The following is a 20,750-nucleotide window of genomic DNA, read 5'->3' as shown; positions in this document are numbered from 1 at the left end:
TACTTGAGTAAATGTTTTTAGTTACTTTACACCAGTGCTTGTATGCTCTCCTTGATGTGGACATTAATAAATTGTTACAATGTGTATGTGTAGAATGAATCAGAAGCATTTGCAGGCATAGTCAGCATCATGTCACATAATGATTTATTGTCATGTCTTTAATAGCAGTAGCTACAATATTCAACAGAGGGTTAAGTAGAACACATCCAAAGCCAAGGTTTCATTCAACAGATTCACTGGGCCAAAAAAGAAAATAAGATTGTTGACGACACAAAATAAGACTTGATATGGATGTATTTTTAGTCTTTGCACAGTCAAAAACATTCATTTTCTTTGCTCAGGTCCCATATGGAACTGACAATGACAAAGGCAATATTGAAAAAGTAAAAATTGTAATGATTTCAAACTATTAAGACATGCAGCTTACTTCGTTCAAAATCACTGCTTTTTGCATTCAAACTTTGCTCAAAGTTAACCCCTTTATCCACAAACAAATATGTACACCACGGCCTATGGCAGGGAGAATTAAGGGCTCCCCCTTTTAAGAGACAGGCTTGATAGAAGGCTTGACAGAGTATATTGAGTAATACAGCAATGGCTATACAGGAGTGGCAACTGCAACTTTTACAGACCTAAAAGAAATTGTGATGTGGCTAAGAGATTCTGATGAATACACATACACTGCTGAAGATTCATAGCATGACAACAAAATCACCATTAGTTTGTACTCGCCATCAGTGTCATCGGTTGGAGGAAAAATCTACCCAAATAGTAATAAGTCTTCGTCTATCAAAGTTAAAGATCAACTGAAACCTACTAAAGCTGAGAAATAATTAAATATGGTTACCAATATATTATATTACATTTTAATGTTGCGGAGTGCAAACTTTAAGTTGATCTCTCATTTCAAGGACTTTCAATTCAAAAGGTTCTCTTTGGGCCCTGCTCCATTTGGAATGATGTGCTGCTGTGGAGTCCTGAACACATTCAACGTATCAAAGATTAGTTTTTATTTATTTTAAACTTCTAAAGTTAAACATAATTGGAAACGGCTAAATATTTAAGAACAATAATACTTTTTTTCTGATCATTCAACAGGCAACTAAATGACTAAAACTATAAATCTTTAATTCATTTTGGGTTGATTTTCCCTTTTAAGACACCCACAGACATGTATAGAACATCAAACAATCCCATCAAATTCAATTAATTGCTTTCACAGTCTTTAGAAGGCATTGATATAAGGTTAAAAATAGGTTTGTCAATAATATGAGCAATAACAATATGGTCATTTTTCACTATTAAGTTTAATATATCACATTGTAACAACCCTTTCACATTTTATATCACCTTTCCTCCCATTTTTACATGAGTCTTGTTAGTTCACAGACATGTTATGGTGGCTTCCAATTGTTTTAGATCATTGTAAAGAGCTGTGGTTCTTAAAATTGTTTGCAATGCAGAACCATTCATCCCCTGATAAAATCCAAATATCATAATGGAAACAACATAATTTTGTGTTATCCTTTTAACATTATTGTATAACTGTACCCCTGTACCTTTTGCAAAACGGTTAATAAAGTATTCAATCAATCAATCAATATAAAATTTCAATATACAGTAGCTGCAGCTCATAATAGATACTGTATTTTACTCAATGTAAAGCCTAATTTATACTTTGTTGTACAACAGTGTTGCTCAGCAAACATAACACCTGTTTGCTTGTAAATGGGTTGTTTTCGGAGAGCGAGACAGTCATGTAACAAAGTATAAACTAGGTTTATAGCTTCATCTACACATTCACACAGGCCAAACTTTGTGCGTTCATAGAAAATAGAAGGAAAGAAAAACATTAACAACGCATTTGTTATTAGAAATCTAAAAGTCTGCCTGGAGGAGTGCTAAGTCTAATTTATATCTCGCACACACAGAGAGAGATACTTGAAACTATTTGGCGATGCGTCGTGTTTTTCATTTGAGTTGACAACCAGTTTATCTTCAGCAAACTACTAACATGACTGTGCAACAAAGTATAAATTAGCCATTTACTCTGAATCACCAAGGTTCTCTACAACGCTTTTTTTTTCTTTCAATTGGGTACTTTTGTCCCATGTAGGTTGCCATCCCAGGCACTTTTACAAGTCTTTGGCTTTCAGAACACTTTCACAGGGTAAACCCTTTAAGAGCACTACAGGCTTGAAGACAGGCATCCTCTCACTGCTCAATGTGTATGCAACTGTGAGAAGTAGCCTTTGACCAAAGTGTGCTACAGTCCGTTATTCTGCAGGTTATTATGAGAATGAAAACAAAAAAAAAACAGGTCGATGTTCCTGTGGCTCACAGTAAAGTAGAAATAAATAAGTGGACCGAATGTTTTGTGTTTTATGTTTTAGCATTACCAGTGCATGTTGGATGGATTCTGAAAAAGAACGAGAAAACGTTTCTAAGAACGTAATAAACTATTTATTAGGGCTAATATACAATAATTTATTTTTGATGGAAGATTTAGAAATTCTTATATCTGTTGACATTTTAACAATCAAATTGAAGTGCAATGTAGAAACGCATGTGTAATACAAATGTCCTTTCAAGAAAGCTTTTTTTTGTGTTTGTAATGTGAATGAAAAAGAAATAATCAACGGTGAATAGTGGCATTATGGACCAAATTTGTCAAGACAGCTTAAGGCATGATAGCCCTTTTTTAGGCGGGGGAGGTGGGTTGTCAATATCACCCACTGCATTGTGGGGGATAGCTGAACACAGCCATGATGCCTGCAGTTCAACCAGAGGTGCCTCTGGTTCCTTCCTCAGTCTGTGGCCTTTAACCTCCATCTATAGGATGATTTGGTGACAATCAAGGCCAAGCATCCTTCTACGTGTGTGTCCCCTTATTCCCCCCCCAGGGCCCGCTCAAGCTGATCCAGGCTGCTGCTCTCCCTTTTCTCTCTCTTGCTCTGTTGTGAGTGGTCAATGGGCGCTAGGCGGGCCCCCTCAACTCTCTGTGGGCCAGCTGCTGTAAGTGACCCCCTCCTCATTGTGTGGTCCCAGAGGCCAGCGCTCTGACCCGGTGTTTGCACATGGCATCTTCCAGGAACCCAGCCAGCTTCTCAAAGTCCTCCTATGACAGGAGGACACAGGTACAACCCAGTTCACAATTCTGTTTGTCCCTTCAACAGCTTTCAGAACACTCACCTCTCACTCTTTAACCACTTAAAAGGGATAGTTCACCCCCAAAATGACTTTTTTTCCTATTGAGTAGTCAGTCACCCCATGGAGACTTTTGAATTCATGGATATTTCTTAGTTTTTGTCACATTCCTAAGCCAATAAGCCGATGACCAGCGGACCGGTAGGCAGCGGTTCCGGTAGGAGACACAAAGACTCTTTGAGTCTCCTACCGGAAGCGCTGCCGTGTCATCAAATTATTGGCTTAGGAATGTGACAAAAACTAAGAAATATCCATCAATTCAAGTCTCCATGGGGTGACTACTCGATTAAAAAAAAAAAATTTGGGGGTGAACTATCCCTTTAAGCCCCATTTGCTTCATCATACATTGATTGAATAGCAAAAAATAGCAGATCTACAAGCTCACGGCACGTTGTGATCTTGTAGATCTGCTATTTTTGAAATGTTTGCTTTTAAACACATTGCCCAAAATAGGGATGCCGGGTTGAAAGTGGTTATGAGTGCTCAATTTCATTATCATGCAATTTGCTGCTCCAATATAAATAAGAGTACTTGTGAAATGATAAAAAAAAATCTGTTGGTATGTACCTCAGTTATAAAGGCGTAGTGAACCAGTTCACTGGCAAGGTCTTTAGAGCTGTCAGCTGAAAGTTAAAAAATAACTACTTCAGTTATGGGAAGCAGAACATATTGAAAATGAACAAAGAGAATGTGTTTTTAAATGTTGTTATCTATAATATTCCATGGCTGTCAACTGACTTGGAAGGATGTCACAGGTAAGTTGTCGATGGAGTTTGTCATCCATCTTCAGAAACAGAGAGAGCTAGGGAGAAAAAAAAACCAATATGTTTTGTTATATTATGTTTATTTCTATGTGATGATGATATGTTTTATCACCATATCCGAGTGTGGAACTCACATGAGTTTTGGTCCCATCTTCATTTGATTCCAAGTTACAGTGCATCTGAACAACCTGCGAGTTCAGACAGAAACCTTTTCAACGTGATGTTAAGAACTGCACAGAGGTGTCATTTCAGAAAAATCTAGGGGGTGGAGAAAAAAAAGCCATATTCAAAGGGATAGTACACACCCAAAAAAATATTTTTTTCCTATCGATTACACACCCCATGAAGCCTTGAATTCATGGAGATTTTGGGGTTTTTGTCGCATTCCTAAGCCAATAATTTGGTGAAAAAAAAAAGAGGGTGTGTAATCGATAGATTTTTTTTGGGGGGGTGAACTATCCCTCAAAAGTCTCATCACTTGGTAAAAAAAGGTTCTTTGTGCTCGTTCTGTCTTGCCTATAAAAAAAAGAGCACAAAGAATGTAGATGGACAGGTGTGGATTGAGATGCACTCAGTGCTGATGTAAAATCTGATTATTCAGCAGAAAATAACTGAATTTCAGGTTAAATGTGAACACTAGGGGGTGGCAACTGTCTATTATTCAGGTCTTACTCTAAACCTAACCTCTGGAAGAATGGAAATGCACTCAACAACATTTCCCAACATGTCTTCTCTCTCTCAGAGACACTGACCTTCCTGGTCTCAGTTTCTTGGGGCTCAGGCGTGGGGGACTTCACCGTCTCGACCTGCTCCTGAGACAGGGATAGGGACCGGGGGGCGTGTCGCCGGGTGGAGGCGAAATTCATTAAGGGGTAAATCCCGTTCCTAGGAGGAGGATAAGATTGGAACTCTGTTAGAGTAGTGTGGCACACATTACGTTCAGTGTTAATAATAATGATAATAATAATTATAGCTCAGATTTATATAGCGCTTTTTCTAAGTACCCAAAGTCACTTTACATAGAGAAAAGGAAGGAACCAACTTCATTAAGAAAAAAAACCAATAAAAGACTAGAGTGCTAGATTAAAATAATAAAAAGATTAAGCATGGGTTGGAAAGTCTTAACTAGACCTCAGCTGGGAAAAGCTATCCTGGAGAGGTGGGGTTTGAGTGTTTCCATGTCTACTTATTAGAAGCGATTTTGGGCTTGTTTTTCTGTAAATATTGTAAAATGTAAATATTGTAAATACTGGTAGTTACGTTTTTGTTGTTCTTAACTCATCCAGTGCCACATGACGTCAAAGACGTCACGAGGCCTGACGCCCCGTGCGCCACATGACGTCAAAGACGTCATGAAAAAAAAAAAATCTTTTCTTTTTTTTTTGGAAAAACATGTTCAGAACCCAAGATATGATGATTTGAAGATTTGCTGCTCCATTCACTCTTTGTTTAACTTCTTACTGAAAAAGGCTGTATCTCGGCTCCTGAGCACTTTGTTTTTAACAATGAATTTTGGCTGTGGCACTCAGAGCCAAAATTCCATAAATAAGCTTGGCATTGAATGAGTTAAGTGTAGTTGCTTATTTGGGCTTGCTTCCTAATGTAGTTTAAACATTCGTAATTGGTCCAGGGACCTATTTTAGTGCTTATTTTATTCACTGTATGACCTATATATGGTTCAAGAGTTATAGGCCAAACATGAAGCGGCCTATCATAGTGCCACCATGAAGGCGAAACGCTTGGGGTATTTTGGGGTTCCTTGACCAACTGGGAATGTGCGTGCAAACTTTCCTGCCGATCGAGATGAGCTGCTCACAGATGGGATGCAAAAACAGACAGACAGACGCACAGACAGACGGACAGGGGCGAAAACATAATCTCTGGTCTTCGGCCGTCCGGCCTGGCAGAGTTAATCAATAATTAAAAAGCACTTACTTGACGTCCTCGAGGAACTTATCCAGCTCCAGAGGCGACACGTGAGAATATCTGTAGGATATTGGAGAGAATCCGTGAGGCTTGTATTTGACACATTATAGACAGACCATTCATGGGGTGTTTTATAAACATGATAATGTGTTAAATGTATTTTTTACTTAAGCTGGGCTCCTGGCCTGTCGTCGTGCTTGATCTCTGCCATGACAGCATTGTAGTCAAAGGACTTGGTCATCTCCTCAACACAGTTCTCAGGAAGCAGGTCTGTAGAGGTGAGAGAGCATGTCAGAACTCAGAAGCCAGACATACAACACCACTTGTCAGAGACAAATGCAATATTATCATTTTAGAACACAGTGTGTCCCGGGCCCGATATTAAATATCATGTCTGCGGATAACGTAGCGGTTATTAAAGGTTTCATGACATCATTTTTATTTTTAGGTTTCTGACCTCAATTACACCCCAAAAAACGGAACTTTGAACATTCAGTGGATTTTCTGTGGTTTTCTGAATAATTGGACTCAGAAAAGTACTGTGACTTTAACGTCTCAGTCCATTAATCCCACCCCGCCCCTCTCCTCCCCTTCTCCTTTGGTGGGGCGGAGCAGAGGCGATGATTGACAGGCAAAATCAGCGACACCCGCAGGCAAATAGGTGTTTTTTCATTGCAGCTGAAAAGGCCTCAGAACACAGAGAGAAAAAACCTGCCATGGCTCACTGGAGTGGATTTTTCAGTTAAAACCTTTTAATACACGTTTGAAAGACCATGATAAAGACTTTTAACATTTTGTAAACCAGCATGTCATGAAACCTTTAAGAACCCTTCTTTCCTGGAAAAAGGACTGAATCACACACCTTCTAAATGAATATGCATACATACAAACTGCACTGTATTAATATGGTTATTTAAGCAAACTGACTCCAGTGTCTGGCAACTCTTACTCTTTCTTGTCTCTCTACTTTTACCTGTAACCCGTTTACCCCTGTATTTTATGCTATTGGTGCTGTGACACCTGAGCTTCCCCACAGGGATCAGTAAAGGTCTACTGACAGACAGACAGACAGACAGACAGTCAGTCAGTCAGTCAGTCAGTCAGTCAGCCAGTTAGTCTGCTACAAGCTATCCTTAATCCATAAACAACATGGGACTTAACTTTGAACCTCTTAGGGGGAAATGTAATAATGTGTGTGTGTGTGTGTGTGTGTGTGTGTGTGTGTGTGTGTGTGTGTGTGTGTGTGTGTGTGTGTGTGTGTGTGTGTGTGTGTATATAACAGATGTGACTATTGTTAGCAGACTGACTGGTCTCATCTACACTTGCCTGAGTAGTTAAAGGTAAAGCTTATTTCAAGGCGGTGCCAAGTAACTGCCAACACGTTTCTATCCAAAGAGTATATTGCCAAAACAATATGAATAAACACCACTAATATGTTAATCATTGGTAAGTGGGCCATGGCAACTGAGGTGTGCGGTTAAATCATGCACTCTGTGTGGAGACAACAACCAGGAGGAAATTAGCCTCTGGCATCGTGCATAACTTTTTCATAACCGCACAGCTTAGATCATTGATTATCTCTGACATATGTGCAGTAGCATACTGCTGTCAACGGCTATTAATTAACACAGTTGACAAGTTCAGTTGACACCATTGTGGCAGGCCGGGAGGCAAAGTGTTGATTTTGTTGACTAAAACTAGGATGAAAAATGTTCGTCGGCTGCCTTTTTTCACTCACGAAAACGACATAAAAACGAAATAAAAACTAAGCTATGACTAAAAATAAGACTAAATATATTGACAATTTTGTCAAGAAATAAAAACTAGACTAAAACATTAGTGAGGGACGAGTGGAGAAGAGATCCAGTAGAACTAAAAGACAAGTCATTTTATGTTTGATTGCGCTCTGGTGTTGTGCTTTGAAAATAGCAGATCTACAAGCTCACAACGCTCACATTGTGAGCTTGTAGATCAGCTATTTTCAGCATGCAACCAAGTGTAAAATCAGCCATTACGACGCCATCAACGCACCGCCAAAATACATTTTAGTCGACTAAATCAACTGTAGATTTAGTCGACTAAAGTTGGACATACACTACGAGATAATCGGGCTAAAAAACAACCCTCACGAGTATCGGGGGGGCGTGTCTACCCCAGCCTAGATCGGGGGCGAAACTCGGGCATAAACATCGTCCAGTGTGAGGGTTCAAAGATCCAATCTGAACCCTCCCGAGTTGCTCACAAGACGATCGGGGCCACTCCGATCACTTTCAAAATAGTTTGATATTTCGAGTGAAAACCCCTCCCCTCGGGTGAACCCCCCCTCCCCCCTTTTTTGTCATCGTCAAAATCATTTTAAAAAATGTTTGATATTTATCTGGATCGCTACTGTATGGAACACCTGGCGCGGGTCGGACCGAGAGAAATACTGCCGCTGTTCCAAAACCGCAATGCCACACACACACACACACACACACACACACACACACACACACACGTTGTTTATGTAGGATGGACAATCATGTGCAGCTGCGGATCCATGTTTTATATTAAAATACATTATTTTGATAATGATTTTATTATTTTCATTTTAAAATATGGACTGACAGTCCTATAGCTATAATGTCCATAGAGAATATATCCCCACCTGAAAGATGCTTATTAAACTTTATAACTTGCCTGGTACCATGCATGCTTCATCTTGCCGTCTAAAATTATATTCCTTGGCTTGTAAACAGCCAAAACGTGTGTAGCCGATGAAACACAACGGCTTTGCATTGATGACACCAGGTATAAGAAACTGATGAGCGCACTGGCCAATACAAACTAATAGGTGAGTGCGCTCTGGTGCGCAATTTCCGAACGCACTGCTGCTGTCCAATGTGTCCATATCCATCTTTAAATGCCCTGTTTTCAGCACTGTCACATATCTTTTACACATATCTTTTATACTCTTTATACCAGGGGTCTTCAACGTTTTCAGGCCAAGGACCCCCTAGCTGAGAGAGAGACGAAGCAGGGACCCCCTCTATATTATAAAATTGTGTTTCAGATTAAACTTTTTTTGTTTACTTGGTCTGCTCTTTTTTCCCTCTACACCTATATATCTCTTTGCCAAAAATAGCCGATCTACACAACGCCTCGCAGCGCAAGGCATTGTGAGCTTGTAGATCTGCTATTTTTGGCTAAAGTTCTCCTCAGAAAAGGGATGCCAGGGTTCAAGTGGTTAAGGTAAAAAAAAAAAAAAGATAACATACAAAGATTTGGCGGACCCCCTGTAGTAACTCTGAGGACCCCCTAGGGGTCCCGGACCCCCTGTTGAAGACCCCTGCTTTATACTTTTAGATAGTGTAATTTCTCTTGTTAACTAGCAGATTAATGTTTAGCGATCTCAAGCAGTCTGTCTCTCTCAAGTAGCAGCTGCAATCCATCCAGTAACGAGCAATTTATGCTTCGACGTACAACGGTCAGTGCATGGTGGGAAAAGTACTCAGATATTTTACCTAAGTAAAAGTATCAATACTCGGTTACAAATAAAAGTCCGGAATTCAACATTTAGTAAAAGCACAAAAGTATTAGTATCAAAATGTACTTAAAGTACCAAAAGTAAAAGTACTAATGTTTGAAAATAGCAGATCTACAAGCTCACAATGTGTTGCGATGCAATGCATTGTGAGCTTGTAGATCGGCTATTTTCAAATAGCCTATGTAGGCCTATAAAATAGGGCTAAAGTGGTTCATGTATGTTTTATAATATAATAATTGATAATAGCCAAGTAACTAAAGTTTTCAAATGATTGTAGTGGAGTAAAAGTACAATATTTGCAGTTGGGGTGTAGAAGTAATAACTTGGCAATACTCCAGTAAAGTAAAAATACCTAAAAATTGTACTTAAGTGCAGTACTTGAGTACATGTACTTTGTTACTTTATGACAACGGTGTTGCGCCCCGAATATATTCAATCTGCGCTGCAGTGTGAGCTTGTGGATTTGCAAAGCGATCCTGATGAATCATGCTTAATAATGTTAATGTGACGTTGTAGCCTACGTCTGGCATTGCGGGGTATAATGAGAATAAAAGTAAAATCATTCAAATTATTGAATGATTATAATGAGGACGGTAGCCTCGGTAGGCTTTGCTACATGGTCAGTCTTGGAGAGGGGGGGGGGGGGGGGGGGGCGCTCGTTTACGGTTTAGCCACCTAATAGCTTACATTTTGATTCATTCTCTGTGAGAGTATCACAAATGTGTGCCAAATATAAGGCGTTCTGTCTTGACTCTTGGAGTTCCAGTACATTTGTTAACTATCCATTTCTTAAATTAGCCTTTCATTATGTTCTGGCCCGCCATCTAATGCTTTAGGGGAAAAAAATCATGTTGGTGCACCCTTCATAGTTCTTAAATCCATGAATTTTGCAAAATGTTGCAAGGGAAGTCTCTGTGCCAGCCAGGATTATTTTGTTCTTCGTCGCACAATGGTTTCGAGTGGTTAACATTATGCGATATTAGCTGTAGAATACAACTCTCGTAGACGTATTTATGATTCTGACGTTTTCAATCTACGAGAGTTGTAGGGTTCACCCCCATGGACACATGGACTTTCTGCACTATGCCCCGTAGACACTCCAAACATGTACAAATTGAAAATAAAGGTGCTTACCCCCACGCAGCAAATGTTAACTATCGCTACGGGGTAGTAGTTTAATGTAATAATCCATATCTTTCAATAAAGAAGTGTTTAATGCCGTCTGTGGCTGATTCTGTCGGAAGTTCCCAATGGGCGGTAGTGACGCGTCCATCTGGTGAAACCCGGAATTACACTCAATGTAAACAGGAAGTAAGCGAGGGTGAAAAATGGCATTCGGCCATAGACGGCATTAAAACACTTCTTTATTGAAAGATATGGATTATTACATTAAACTACTACCCCGTAGCGAGAGTTAACATTTGGGGCGTGGGAATAAGCACCTTTATTTTTAATTTGTACATGTTTGGAGTGTCTACGGGGTATAGTGCTGAAAGTTTCTGTGTCCATGGGGGGTGAACCCTACAACTCTCGTAGATTGAAAACGTCAGAATCATAAATACGTCTACGAGAGTTGTATTCTACAGCTAATGCGATATACAAGACCACAAGTAGCCTACCGCGAATGAGACGCGTTGTGAGCTTGTAGATCTGCTCTGATGCGGTGCACTGTGTGTGTGTGTGTGTGTGTGTGTGTGTGTGTGCGCGCGTGTGTGCTTGTGTGCGTGTGTGCGTGTGTGCGTGTGTGTGTGTGTGCGCGCGCGCGCGCGCGCTGCGCTGCTCTGCTCTGCTCAGGAGCGCAGCTGGCTGTCGGAGAAAAACACTGAATTGACATATGAAAATGTACGGATTGTAATGTGTAACTTTATTTAATATCAAAATAATATAGGCTACTGATATAATATCTTATATAATTATAATTATTAATAATTCATAATTTATATTTTTTTAAATATATTTTTCTATATATTATTGCTGTTCGGGCAAGCCCGAGAATCTGGATAGAATCTTGTAATGTGAGATGCCCCCGATGTTTTTAATCGTGTAGTGTGTGCATGTTAAGATAATCTTGAAAGATTATCTTGTAGTGTGTGATGATACCCGATTTAAAAATCGTTAATATTAAGATTATCTCGTAGTGTATGTCCACCTTAAAACTAAACAAAAATAAATTAATTCAGGTGACTAAAATATGACTAAAACTAAATGGAATTTTATTCAAAAGACTATGGCTAAAACTAAATAAAAACTTGCTGTCAAAATCAACACTGCTAGCCCAGACGGTTGGCGTAACCGTCTGGGCACCTAGGCTGGTAATCCAGCCTGACAGTATGTCGCGGGTTCGACTCCCGATCCCGACAGCTTTTGCTGCATGTCACTCCCCATCTCTCTCCCCATTTCCTGTCAGCCTACTGTCCTGTCAATAAAGGCATAAAAGCCAAACAAAACAAAACATCAACACCGCTGGGAGGTGAGAAACTTACACTGGTTGTTAATGAAACAGTGGGCCGCTAGCAGCTTCAGAGAGTGGACCTCAAACAGCACGCGGTGGAACAGAAGGTCATGAGCGGTGGGACGCTGCTTGGCATCTTGACGTACACACGACTGTGTGAACTCCTATATAGGACACACAAGGACTCTCATTATAATCCATTTGTGACGTCGCACGACGGTGTCACTTGTTCTACAATAACACATTTTCAACTACAGATTAAAGGAGTAGTTCACTCAAAAAATGTAGGTATTTTCTAGAAACTATTTTGAGATTTCTTTTTCTTAGTTTTTGTCGCATCCAAGCCATCCTACTGTAAATTATTGGCTTAGGAATGCGACAAAAACAAAGAAATCTCCATGAATTCAAGGCTTCACAGGGTGTGTAATTGATAGAAACAATAAATTTTTTGGGTGACCTACTCCAACTCCATTAATAAATTAGGCTCCAGAGCCAGCATGGCCTGGTTAGTTGAGAATACACAGTAAACAAGTAAATTAACAAATATTGCTGGGTATTTCCGCATTTTGGATCCTGAGTGCTGAAGTTAATAACACAACGAAAGGCGCTCTACAGAATAGTTAAGGCTGTGTTTTTTTTCTTATGTTTATTATGTTTTGTTTGTTTATTTGATTTTGACAGAAGCATTCATTGCATACATGTCAACAACATATATATATATCGTATATATATATATAACATATTATTGCATTGTCTCATATACAGTATAGCCCAATTAAGAAAAAACTGTTAGATGACAAGTTTGTTTTAGTTTTTTCCCCCCCCCCAAATGAAATCACAAAGGACAAGAGTCTTACAAGACTTACAAGAAATAACATACAAGTAAAAAAACAACAACAAAAAAACAACAGTAATACACAAAACCAAAAACAGGAACTTAAACAAAAAAACACATCAGTCAGCTGAACCATACAGAACTAAGCCTGTGTTTTGAGGCTGTGCTAGCCTTGTCTATATATAGACTCACTTTCATGAGAGGATCGTCCAGGGACTGCCCTGCGTTGGTGATAGCCTCCTTGGACACAGCAGTGTCTCCGTTAGCCTGGATCTCTAATACCGCCATCTAGTTAAACACAAATAATAAATAAAGTTACAATATTTAAAAAATTATAAAACATGTGTTTATAAACATATGTGGAGGTACTTCTGTGGCCTATACTGGCAGCAGTGTGCACAGGAAATGTAGTCGGACTAGAGGTTTGCAAGATTAGCACCGGACACACAGAGACACACAGACCCTCTTCTAGACCAGTGATTCCCAATCTGTGGGTCGGTACCCCCAGGGGGGTCCCCAAATTATTCTGGTGGGTTCCCAGATGATTAGCTTAATGTGCAACATTGTTTTCTCACTCAACAGTAAACAAACCCAACATACAGTATAAGTGTATACAGGGTATCTGCACATTTATAACGTGACAATTTAATGACTTAAAGACCTTTTTAATACCAAATAGGCCAAAATGTCAAACATTATGTATGAAAGAGGCAAACGTTGTGAAAATAGCCGATCTACAAGCTCACAATGCGAGGCATTGTGAGCTTGTAGTCCCGCTATTTTTGCAACGTTATCTGTGGAACCGAGTCAAACTAAATGTAATGCCTACAATTCCAAGTGATTGTCAGGGTAGGGGGTCCCCAGTTCAAATATGACACAAAATAAGAATAGGTACAAATCATAGTATGTTCCTCTCACCTCTAGAGCACAGATCCCGAAGGAGAAGATGTCAATGGCATAATCATCATCAGCAACTAGTGACACAAACACAGTGATTACATCCATGTATAGTTGGTCATGGGACAGGCTAACACGCCGTGTAACCACTGTTTTGAGCAGGAGCACGCGCACGCAGATGTAGATGCATAGATTTAAAACAACCTTAAATTCACACCTCAACACAGTTAACAAAGGCTGCCGGCTGACGGTTGTCACACCAGCATGAATTAACATAGGAATGAGTCTAGTAGATGCATATCAATTGTCCATTGTGTGACCTGTAGTGTAGGTGTTAAGCGACGTGCGCGTGACGTCATTAAAATAGAGTGCAAGCTTTCCAAATCACCAATGCAACCCTGAGTACATCCATGTCTTGTTGAGTTTGTGAAGTGTGTCTCCACATACTGCAGAATGCAGATAAAGAACAGTTTGGACAGATCTGATTCATATCAAGCTGCATTAATTAACTAATTCACTCCCGCCCATCTGTTTGGGTGAATTATGTTTCGACTGGACATGGAACAGTTATTAAAGGCACTTCTTTGTTTTGATAAAGATCCTGTGCTTTGATTTGAATCCAGACAAGAAGTGCCATTAATAAAGGTTCTGTTGAACCTCCCACTCATATTTTCATATGGGCTGTGTAAGGAGTCTGCACCCCATTAACGGCTGAGAGCAAGGTCCTCTTTTCATTTAGATTAAACCTTTAAACACATCTCACACATTTCCTATTCTTTCTTGTCTGAACTTATTCCCGTGTGTTTCAATGAAATGTGTGGTCAAAATGTTGAACACTTCATCAATAAATTGCACTGTCGGCGCTGTATGCGGATAAACCAAATACAAATATATTTTTAACCCATTTAGACCGGGAACACATCTGTGTATTTTTTTTTCTTTGGCTATTCAAAAATAGCAAATATGCAAGCTCATAGCGCGGCACCGAGTGCCGAGTGCAGCGCTATGAGCGTATATCTGCTATTCTTTTTAAATCTAGATTTTTTTGCAAACCTTTGAATATATATGTTGAATATATATATAATGTTTTTAAGCAAAGATTTTTAACTCAAATCTTTTGCTTCTGGGGGGGGTCCCTGGAACAAAATATTTTGAGAAGGGGGGTCCGCGGACAAATACATATCATTTTGGGGGATTTGAGTTACACATGTTCGCTTTAGAAAACATACATTCAAAGATTTGCACACATTTTCACGATAAAAATTTAATAAAATTGCTGATCTACAAGCTTGTATATCTGCTATTTTTGAATAGCCAAATAAATCTAAAAATGGCACTGATTCTTACCCGGTCTAAATGGGTTAAACACATCTCACACATTTTATATTTCTTTCTTGTCTGAACTTATTCCTGTGTTTTAATGAAATGTGTGGTCAAAATGTTATACACTTCATCAATAAATTGCACTGTCGGCACTGTGTGCGGATAATCATAATTCTCTTTTTGGTACAAATATTTTTTTATATCCTGGACTCCATCTACAATTAAACCATGTGAGCCTGCAAAAGTCCACAGTCACACCTAATCATACTTACATCCATACTCCGGTGGGAAGAAGTGGAGGTGCCTCTGGTTTTCTCTGTGTTGCCGTCCTTTAACGTGGACGTCTGGGAACACCGAGCACACTGAGAGACAGCGGAGAGAGAGACAGGGACAATATCACAGACAAGCAGCGATGGAAAAAGTACTCAAATGTTTTACTTAAGTAAAAGTATCGATACTGCAATGTAGAAGTACTCTGTTACAAGTAAAAGGCCTGTGTTCAAAATGTTACTCCAGTAAACGTACAAAAGTATTGGCATCAAAATATACTTAAAGTACCAAAAGTAAAAGTACTAAAATGTTTGAAAATAGCGGATCTACATGCTGTTGTGCGTTGTGAGCTTGTAGATCTGCTATTTTCAAATAGTCGAGGTATAAAATAGGGCTGAAGTGGTTAATGTGCGTTTTATAATATAATGATTTATGTCTGCAAAGTAACTAGTAAATAAAGTTTTCAAAGAATTGTAGTGGAGTAAAAGTACAATATTTGCCTCTGAGATGTAGTGGAGTAGAAGTAAAAGTATTGAAAATTGGAAAAAGTAAAGTAAAAATACCTAAAAAGTTTACTTAAGTGAATGTACTTAGTTACTTTACACCACTGATCACAGACAAGCACTTATGCGTGTCACACGCAGAAAATAGTAGTGGTAAATGGTAATTGCAATTGAACTTACTTGTATATTACATATGGAGAAAATGTGATATGACATGATAGGCGATTCAAGCTAGTTTTATGATATATGGCAGCCATTTTTAGATCATCTTGCTCAAATGTCACACTGAACCTACTTAGTTAGTTGTCTGCCATGCACTTTCCACATACACTTTATTATCTAGCAGTGTAACCCATTGTAATGACTATGAAACTACGCCCTGTTTTTCTTTCCTTTTTAGTATTTTTTCTTTTTTTCTTCTTTTTTTAATCCTTTATGTCTTATTTTTTGAAAAATTAATCTAAGAGAAAATAGTAGTTCTACAAGCTGTGAGCTTGTAGATCTATTTTCATCAGTCACATGAGGAACCATGAATTAGGCATTAGAGAATCACTTTCACCTCCTCTCACATCCAACGCTATACTTGTCATAAATAAATCATACAGTAGGACAGTGAGGTCAAATGAATAAATGATATAGGCCTTACCGTTGACAAACAGCCGGTGCCATACTGTGGGAAGAAATAACAGCAGCATTTAGGTTTGATGGGAATTCCGTTTCATATTATATAATGTTATTATTATCTTTGCTGATACGACACGTTCATGCACAGCACAGCTAGTATGTAATGCAAACGCTAGATAAACTGGAGCTTTTTAGAATCCAACAATTCCAGGCTAGAGCTAGCCTGATAAAAAAAAAAAAACGGTAGCGGAATTCACATTTAATTTGTCTTCGGCATAAAATTGAAATGTGAATTCTGCGACTGGGATGGTTTACCAGGCTAGGCTAGAGCCCTAGAATAAGGAATCTCTTGAAAGGAAGGGACGCGCTGGACACCGAGGATGCGCCATGACGCTCGTGGGTGGCAAACCTCGCACCGGAAGTTGGATAAAATACATTGTAGTAGAACTAGAAGTTCGGCCCGCTACGCGGGCCGAACGTCTAGTACCCCCCCCCCTAACCCCCCCCCCCAAAAAGAAAATATCGTTTGGGGGTACAAAATCATGGGATAAAAAAAACCTACAGACACGGCGAAGGAAAACTGTAAAGCCACAGCCACGCATGCAAGATGTTGCACATGAACTCTGCAGCCGCACTGAGGCGCTCCAACACAAACACTCTGACATTAAGCTTCACACAACAAACATCAGCAGCACACACAACATTCACCACAATGACAAACAAATTACGTCCGCGCAAAAATAAGCGAGGGCTCGCTTATTTTGGGGTTCAAAAATCGTGGGATAAAAATGTCCCCCAAAAAAGTTTTTAAATGTTTTTAAATAATTTTACTCCCAGGGGGTCCGCGGACCCCCTGGGAGTCTTGGGACCCCCGCGAAACACATGAAGAAATTTCCCCCAAAAAAGTTTTTAATTTTTTTAAAATAATTTTTGTGTGTGTGTATTTTACTACACACACACACACACACACACACACACACACACACACACACACACACACACACACACACACACACACACTACACATACACATACACATACACATACACATACACATACACATACACATACACATACACACACACACACACACACACACACACACACACACACACACACACTCTCTCCCCGTCTCTGGCTGCGTCTCTCCCCCTGTGTGTGTGTTTGTGCGCGTTTCCGCGACTAATGTGACGCAACAGGACTTTTGAGATGGCCATGCCCAAAATAGGTTGCCTTATTCGGATACATGCGTGTGACTGCCCGCCCCTGCCGGTTCTCTTAATTTTTATTTTTAAATAGGCTCTGTCATGATTAATTGACCACACATATGAAGTGAAACAACTAAATTCTATCCAAACGATATGTTATAAGTAAATTCCGTGCCTCAAAGAAGAAGTTTGAGAGCTTTTTGAAGTTGAAAAGTGCGGAGAAAACTGGCCACAGAAACTGCCCAGAGAAACAATGGCTGCTGTTCGTGTTTGGTCGGCTGCACTCGGCTGCATTCGGGCTCACTCGAACTCGCCACCTGATTGGCCAACTTTTGCTGTCAATCACAGAACGATGAGCGACGACGCTGATAGGCTCGGAGAGTGAGGTTGGGTTGCCATGTCCAGGTGTTGTAAGCGTGAAGTGGGTGTAAATTGGTTAGAGAAAGTGCGTCGACGCATGCGCAGTGCGCAGCTTTGTGTTTTTTCATGAAGCTGGTTGCTTGTTGCTCGCGCACGATCTGGCAACAGCGGTGAAAGACGTGACCAAACCAGTCAAACCACCAGTGACAAATCTCGCGCATGCGCCTCATCTCGAATTGTAGTATAGATGAGAGCCGGCTGGACCAGCTCATGAACAAACACTATTTCTGAACGATTGCGACCGTTGTCATATAATCGGTTCAGGAATATAAAAGAAGACATATCACAGGTTGTTTTCTAATCACTTGCTTTTCCATGTGCAAAGCACATCATTGTATTGAGGCTTCTTAACTCATTGAGTGCCCAAATTATTTCTGGCCAGTAAGTTTTTTTTTTTTTTTTTTTTAAGTAAAAAAAAAGTGCTTAGGAAGCGAGATACAGCCTTTTTCAGTTATAAGTTAAACAAGGAGTGGATGGAGCTGTAAATCTTCGGATAATGATATCTTGGGTTCCTAAAAAAATAAATAAAAAAGTTTTTTTCTATTTTTTTTAAAAACACGTGAAACAGGTTAATGGCACGTTGCACCATAGCGGTGAAACACGTTAATGGCACTCAATGAGTTAACAGCGGCAGGTATCGTTTCTGTCTCAGAGGTATCGCGAGATTTGGTTGCCAGAGAGGAAATGGTCTCGCGATACTTGGCACGTTCAGAAACTTACTTTGTGCTCTTTAGTTACCTCTATAAAATTATACAGTGTACACAACACAGCAGAAAACAATGTGTGATATGTCTTCTATTATTTTCCTGAGCCGAGTATTTTATGAAGGTCTAAATCGTTCAGAAATAGTGTTTGTTCATTAGCTGTCCAGCTGGCTCTCATATGTTATTATTCCAATGTTATTTCACTGAACTTCCGGTGTGAGTCTACCACCCAGTGCCACGAACCTGCCGGCTGGAATTGCATGATAGAGAAATGACGTCGGTGTCCCTTCCTTATAAAATGTAATTCCTTGCCCTAGAACAGGAAGAATGTTTGAGTGGTCACTGGAGAGTGCAGTAACGCAGAGTGCCCTAGTGGGGTCAGACCTGAGCCGATCTTGATGAGGCCGTTGTGCTGGATGAAGATGGTGTCACAGGTCAGGTTGCCGTGGATTATAGGCGGGTCACACGAGTGTAGATAACTGCCAAACACATGAGAAAGCATTGAAGAGAGAGAGAGAGAGCAACAGATCATTTGAAATAAAAAAGGAAGAGGAGATCCGAGGAGAGGAAGTAAAAAGTTAAAACAAAGTTTATTCTATAAAAAAACATGTTTTTCGGCTTCATCAGGGCGAGACCTGAAGACCTTACTAAAATAAATAATGTATTTAAGGTGTTTTTAATTTTTAATTTTAGTTATAGAGTGCAATTATAATATATGTAAGGCATATAAGGCTTATTGGCCAGGGATCCTTTTTAACCCATTAAAACCGGGAAAACATTTTAGATTTTTGCTTTGGCTATTCAAAAATAGCAGATGTACATCTGCAATTTTTTTTAACATTTTTGAAAAATCTTAAAAAGGGTGAGAACTACTGATTTAGAAGGCATTTGTAGAATCTGCCTCAGGTCTTAATGGGTTAAGTCCTGTTTAGTGAGATAAATCACGTTCCAGTCATTACCTGAGGGCTGAGAGGATCTGGGTACACCATCGTTTCCAAGCCTGGAACACAGAGGAACAGAAGCACTCTCACACACACGTGGATTTATCACATACACACAAAGTGATTATTCAAAAGAAAACATCGGCCTGCAGGCACCTAGGCTCAGTGTAGCCTTACAGCGTGTCGCGGGTTCAATTCCCGATCCCGATGGCCTTTGCTGCGTGTCACTCCCCATCTCTCTCTCCCCATTTCCTGTCAGACTACTGTCCTATAGATACACACGGCCGGAAGCGGAAGGCCTACAAATCCACGCCCACTTTTGACACTCAGGGTCCGTTAGAACGATGAACTGCAGCTCTCAATGCATTCTCTATGAGAGGCATTGTAAAATACCGTCATTTCACTGGTTAACTACTGAGGCTGTAGCGATTTTTTTTGTGTTCTAATAATCTGTCCCATTTGTTTAATTTGTCCTTTAAAATGTCCCATATCTTTCATCTCGATATACTACCCACAATATACTATAATATACTCCATCAGTATGTCAAAACCGCTAGCATCGGAGATTCAGAGTTTAAGTGGTCGCATGGTATATACGTCACGGAAGCATCCCTTGAGGTTTTCAATACCCAGAAAACTGGCGAAAGTGGCCGTTTTCAATAGGTTTTGGTCATTATCTCTGGAACAGAAGGTCCAATCTGCTCAGTTCAAAGCTTGTTGGATGCGTTTTTGCGACTTTGAGGACATTAAGCACGCAATGACACATTTTCGGGTTTTTTTTTTTTTTTTTTAGGGGAGGCGAGGTCTTAGTTGGGCAGGCGACCGCCTCTCCTGCCTCTACAGTGGTAGCCACCGGTCGGCGCTCGTAAAGACAGTGATGTCACTGAAATGCCCGTCTGCTGTCTACCCTCTGCTGTGTTAGCATTATGGGTAACTCGTTAAAGTGGCAAATTAAATGTGAAACACATCAACTATTAAGAAAACAAGAAGATATGTTGACAAAAACACTCCATACATTTGGAAACATATTTTTATTTAAATCAATATCGTCTCCAGTTAATGTAGGAATATTTCAAAAGTAGGCTAATTCTCATATCCTCTCATAGGGATTGCATTGGCAGCTGCAGTTCATCGTTCTAACGGACCGGGA

The 20,750-nt window shown here is 39.8% G+C and overlaps 1 protein-coding gene across 2 annotated transcripts in view; it reads right to left on the bottom strand.

Annotated features, from left to right (window-relative positions):
* Positions 1 to 116: 116 nt before the first annotated feature.
* LOC308077517 (nuclear receptor-binding protein 2-like) overlaps positions 117 to 20,750 on the bottom strand; it is an 84,654-nt gene continuing 64,020 nt past the window's right edge. The window contains exons 5-18 of one of the 2 annotated variants that reach the window (XM_080418264.1): positions 19,619 to 19,659; positions 19,044 to 19,138; positions 16,350 to 16,373; positions 15,203 to 15,292; positions 13,629 to 13,684; positions 12,903 to 12,998; positions 11,907 to 12,039; positions 6,065 to 6,167; positions 5,907 to 5,957; positions 4,724 to 4,856; positions 4,106 to 4,159; positions 3,946 to 4,009; positions 3,775 to 3,830; positions 117 to 3,118 (exon numbers count right to left, since the gene is read on the bottom strand). In XM_080418264.1, the coding sequence (XP_080274390.1) occupies positions 3,032 to 3,118; positions 3,775 to 3,830; positions 3,946 to 4,009; positions 4,106 to 4,159; positions 4,724 to 4,856; positions 5,907 to 5,957; positions 6,065 to 6,167; positions 11,907 to 12,039; positions 12,903 to 12,998; positions 13,629 to 13,684; positions 15,203 to 15,292; positions 16,350 to 16,373; positions 19,044 to 19,138; positions 19,619 to 19,659 (1,083 nt within the window). In that variant the 3' untranslated portion in view covers positions 117 to 3,031. The remainder of the gene's footprint in view (positions 3,119 to 3,774; positions 3,831 to 3,945; positions 4,010 to 4,105; positions 4,160 to 4,723; positions 4,857 to 5,906; positions 5,958 to 6,064; positions 6,168 to 11,906; positions 12,040 to 12,902; positions 12,999 to 13,628; positions 13,685 to 15,202; positions 15,293 to 16,349; positions 16,374 to 19,043; positions 19,139 to 19,618; positions 19,660 to 20,750) is intronic. The other variant, XM_080418265.1, reaches the window with a different exon arrangement.

This window comes from Gymnoscopelus braueri (assembly GCF_963280865.1).
Source record: "Gymnoscopelus braueri genome assembly, chromosome: 21".
Classification (NCBI taxonomy): domain Eukaryota; kingdom Metazoa; phylum Chordata; class Actinopteri; order Myctophiformes; family Myctophidae; genus Gymnoscopelus; species Gymnoscopelus braueri.
The sequence above is the reverse complement of the archived record's forward strand: the minus strand, read 5'-3'. Positions and strand labels throughout refer to the sequence as shown.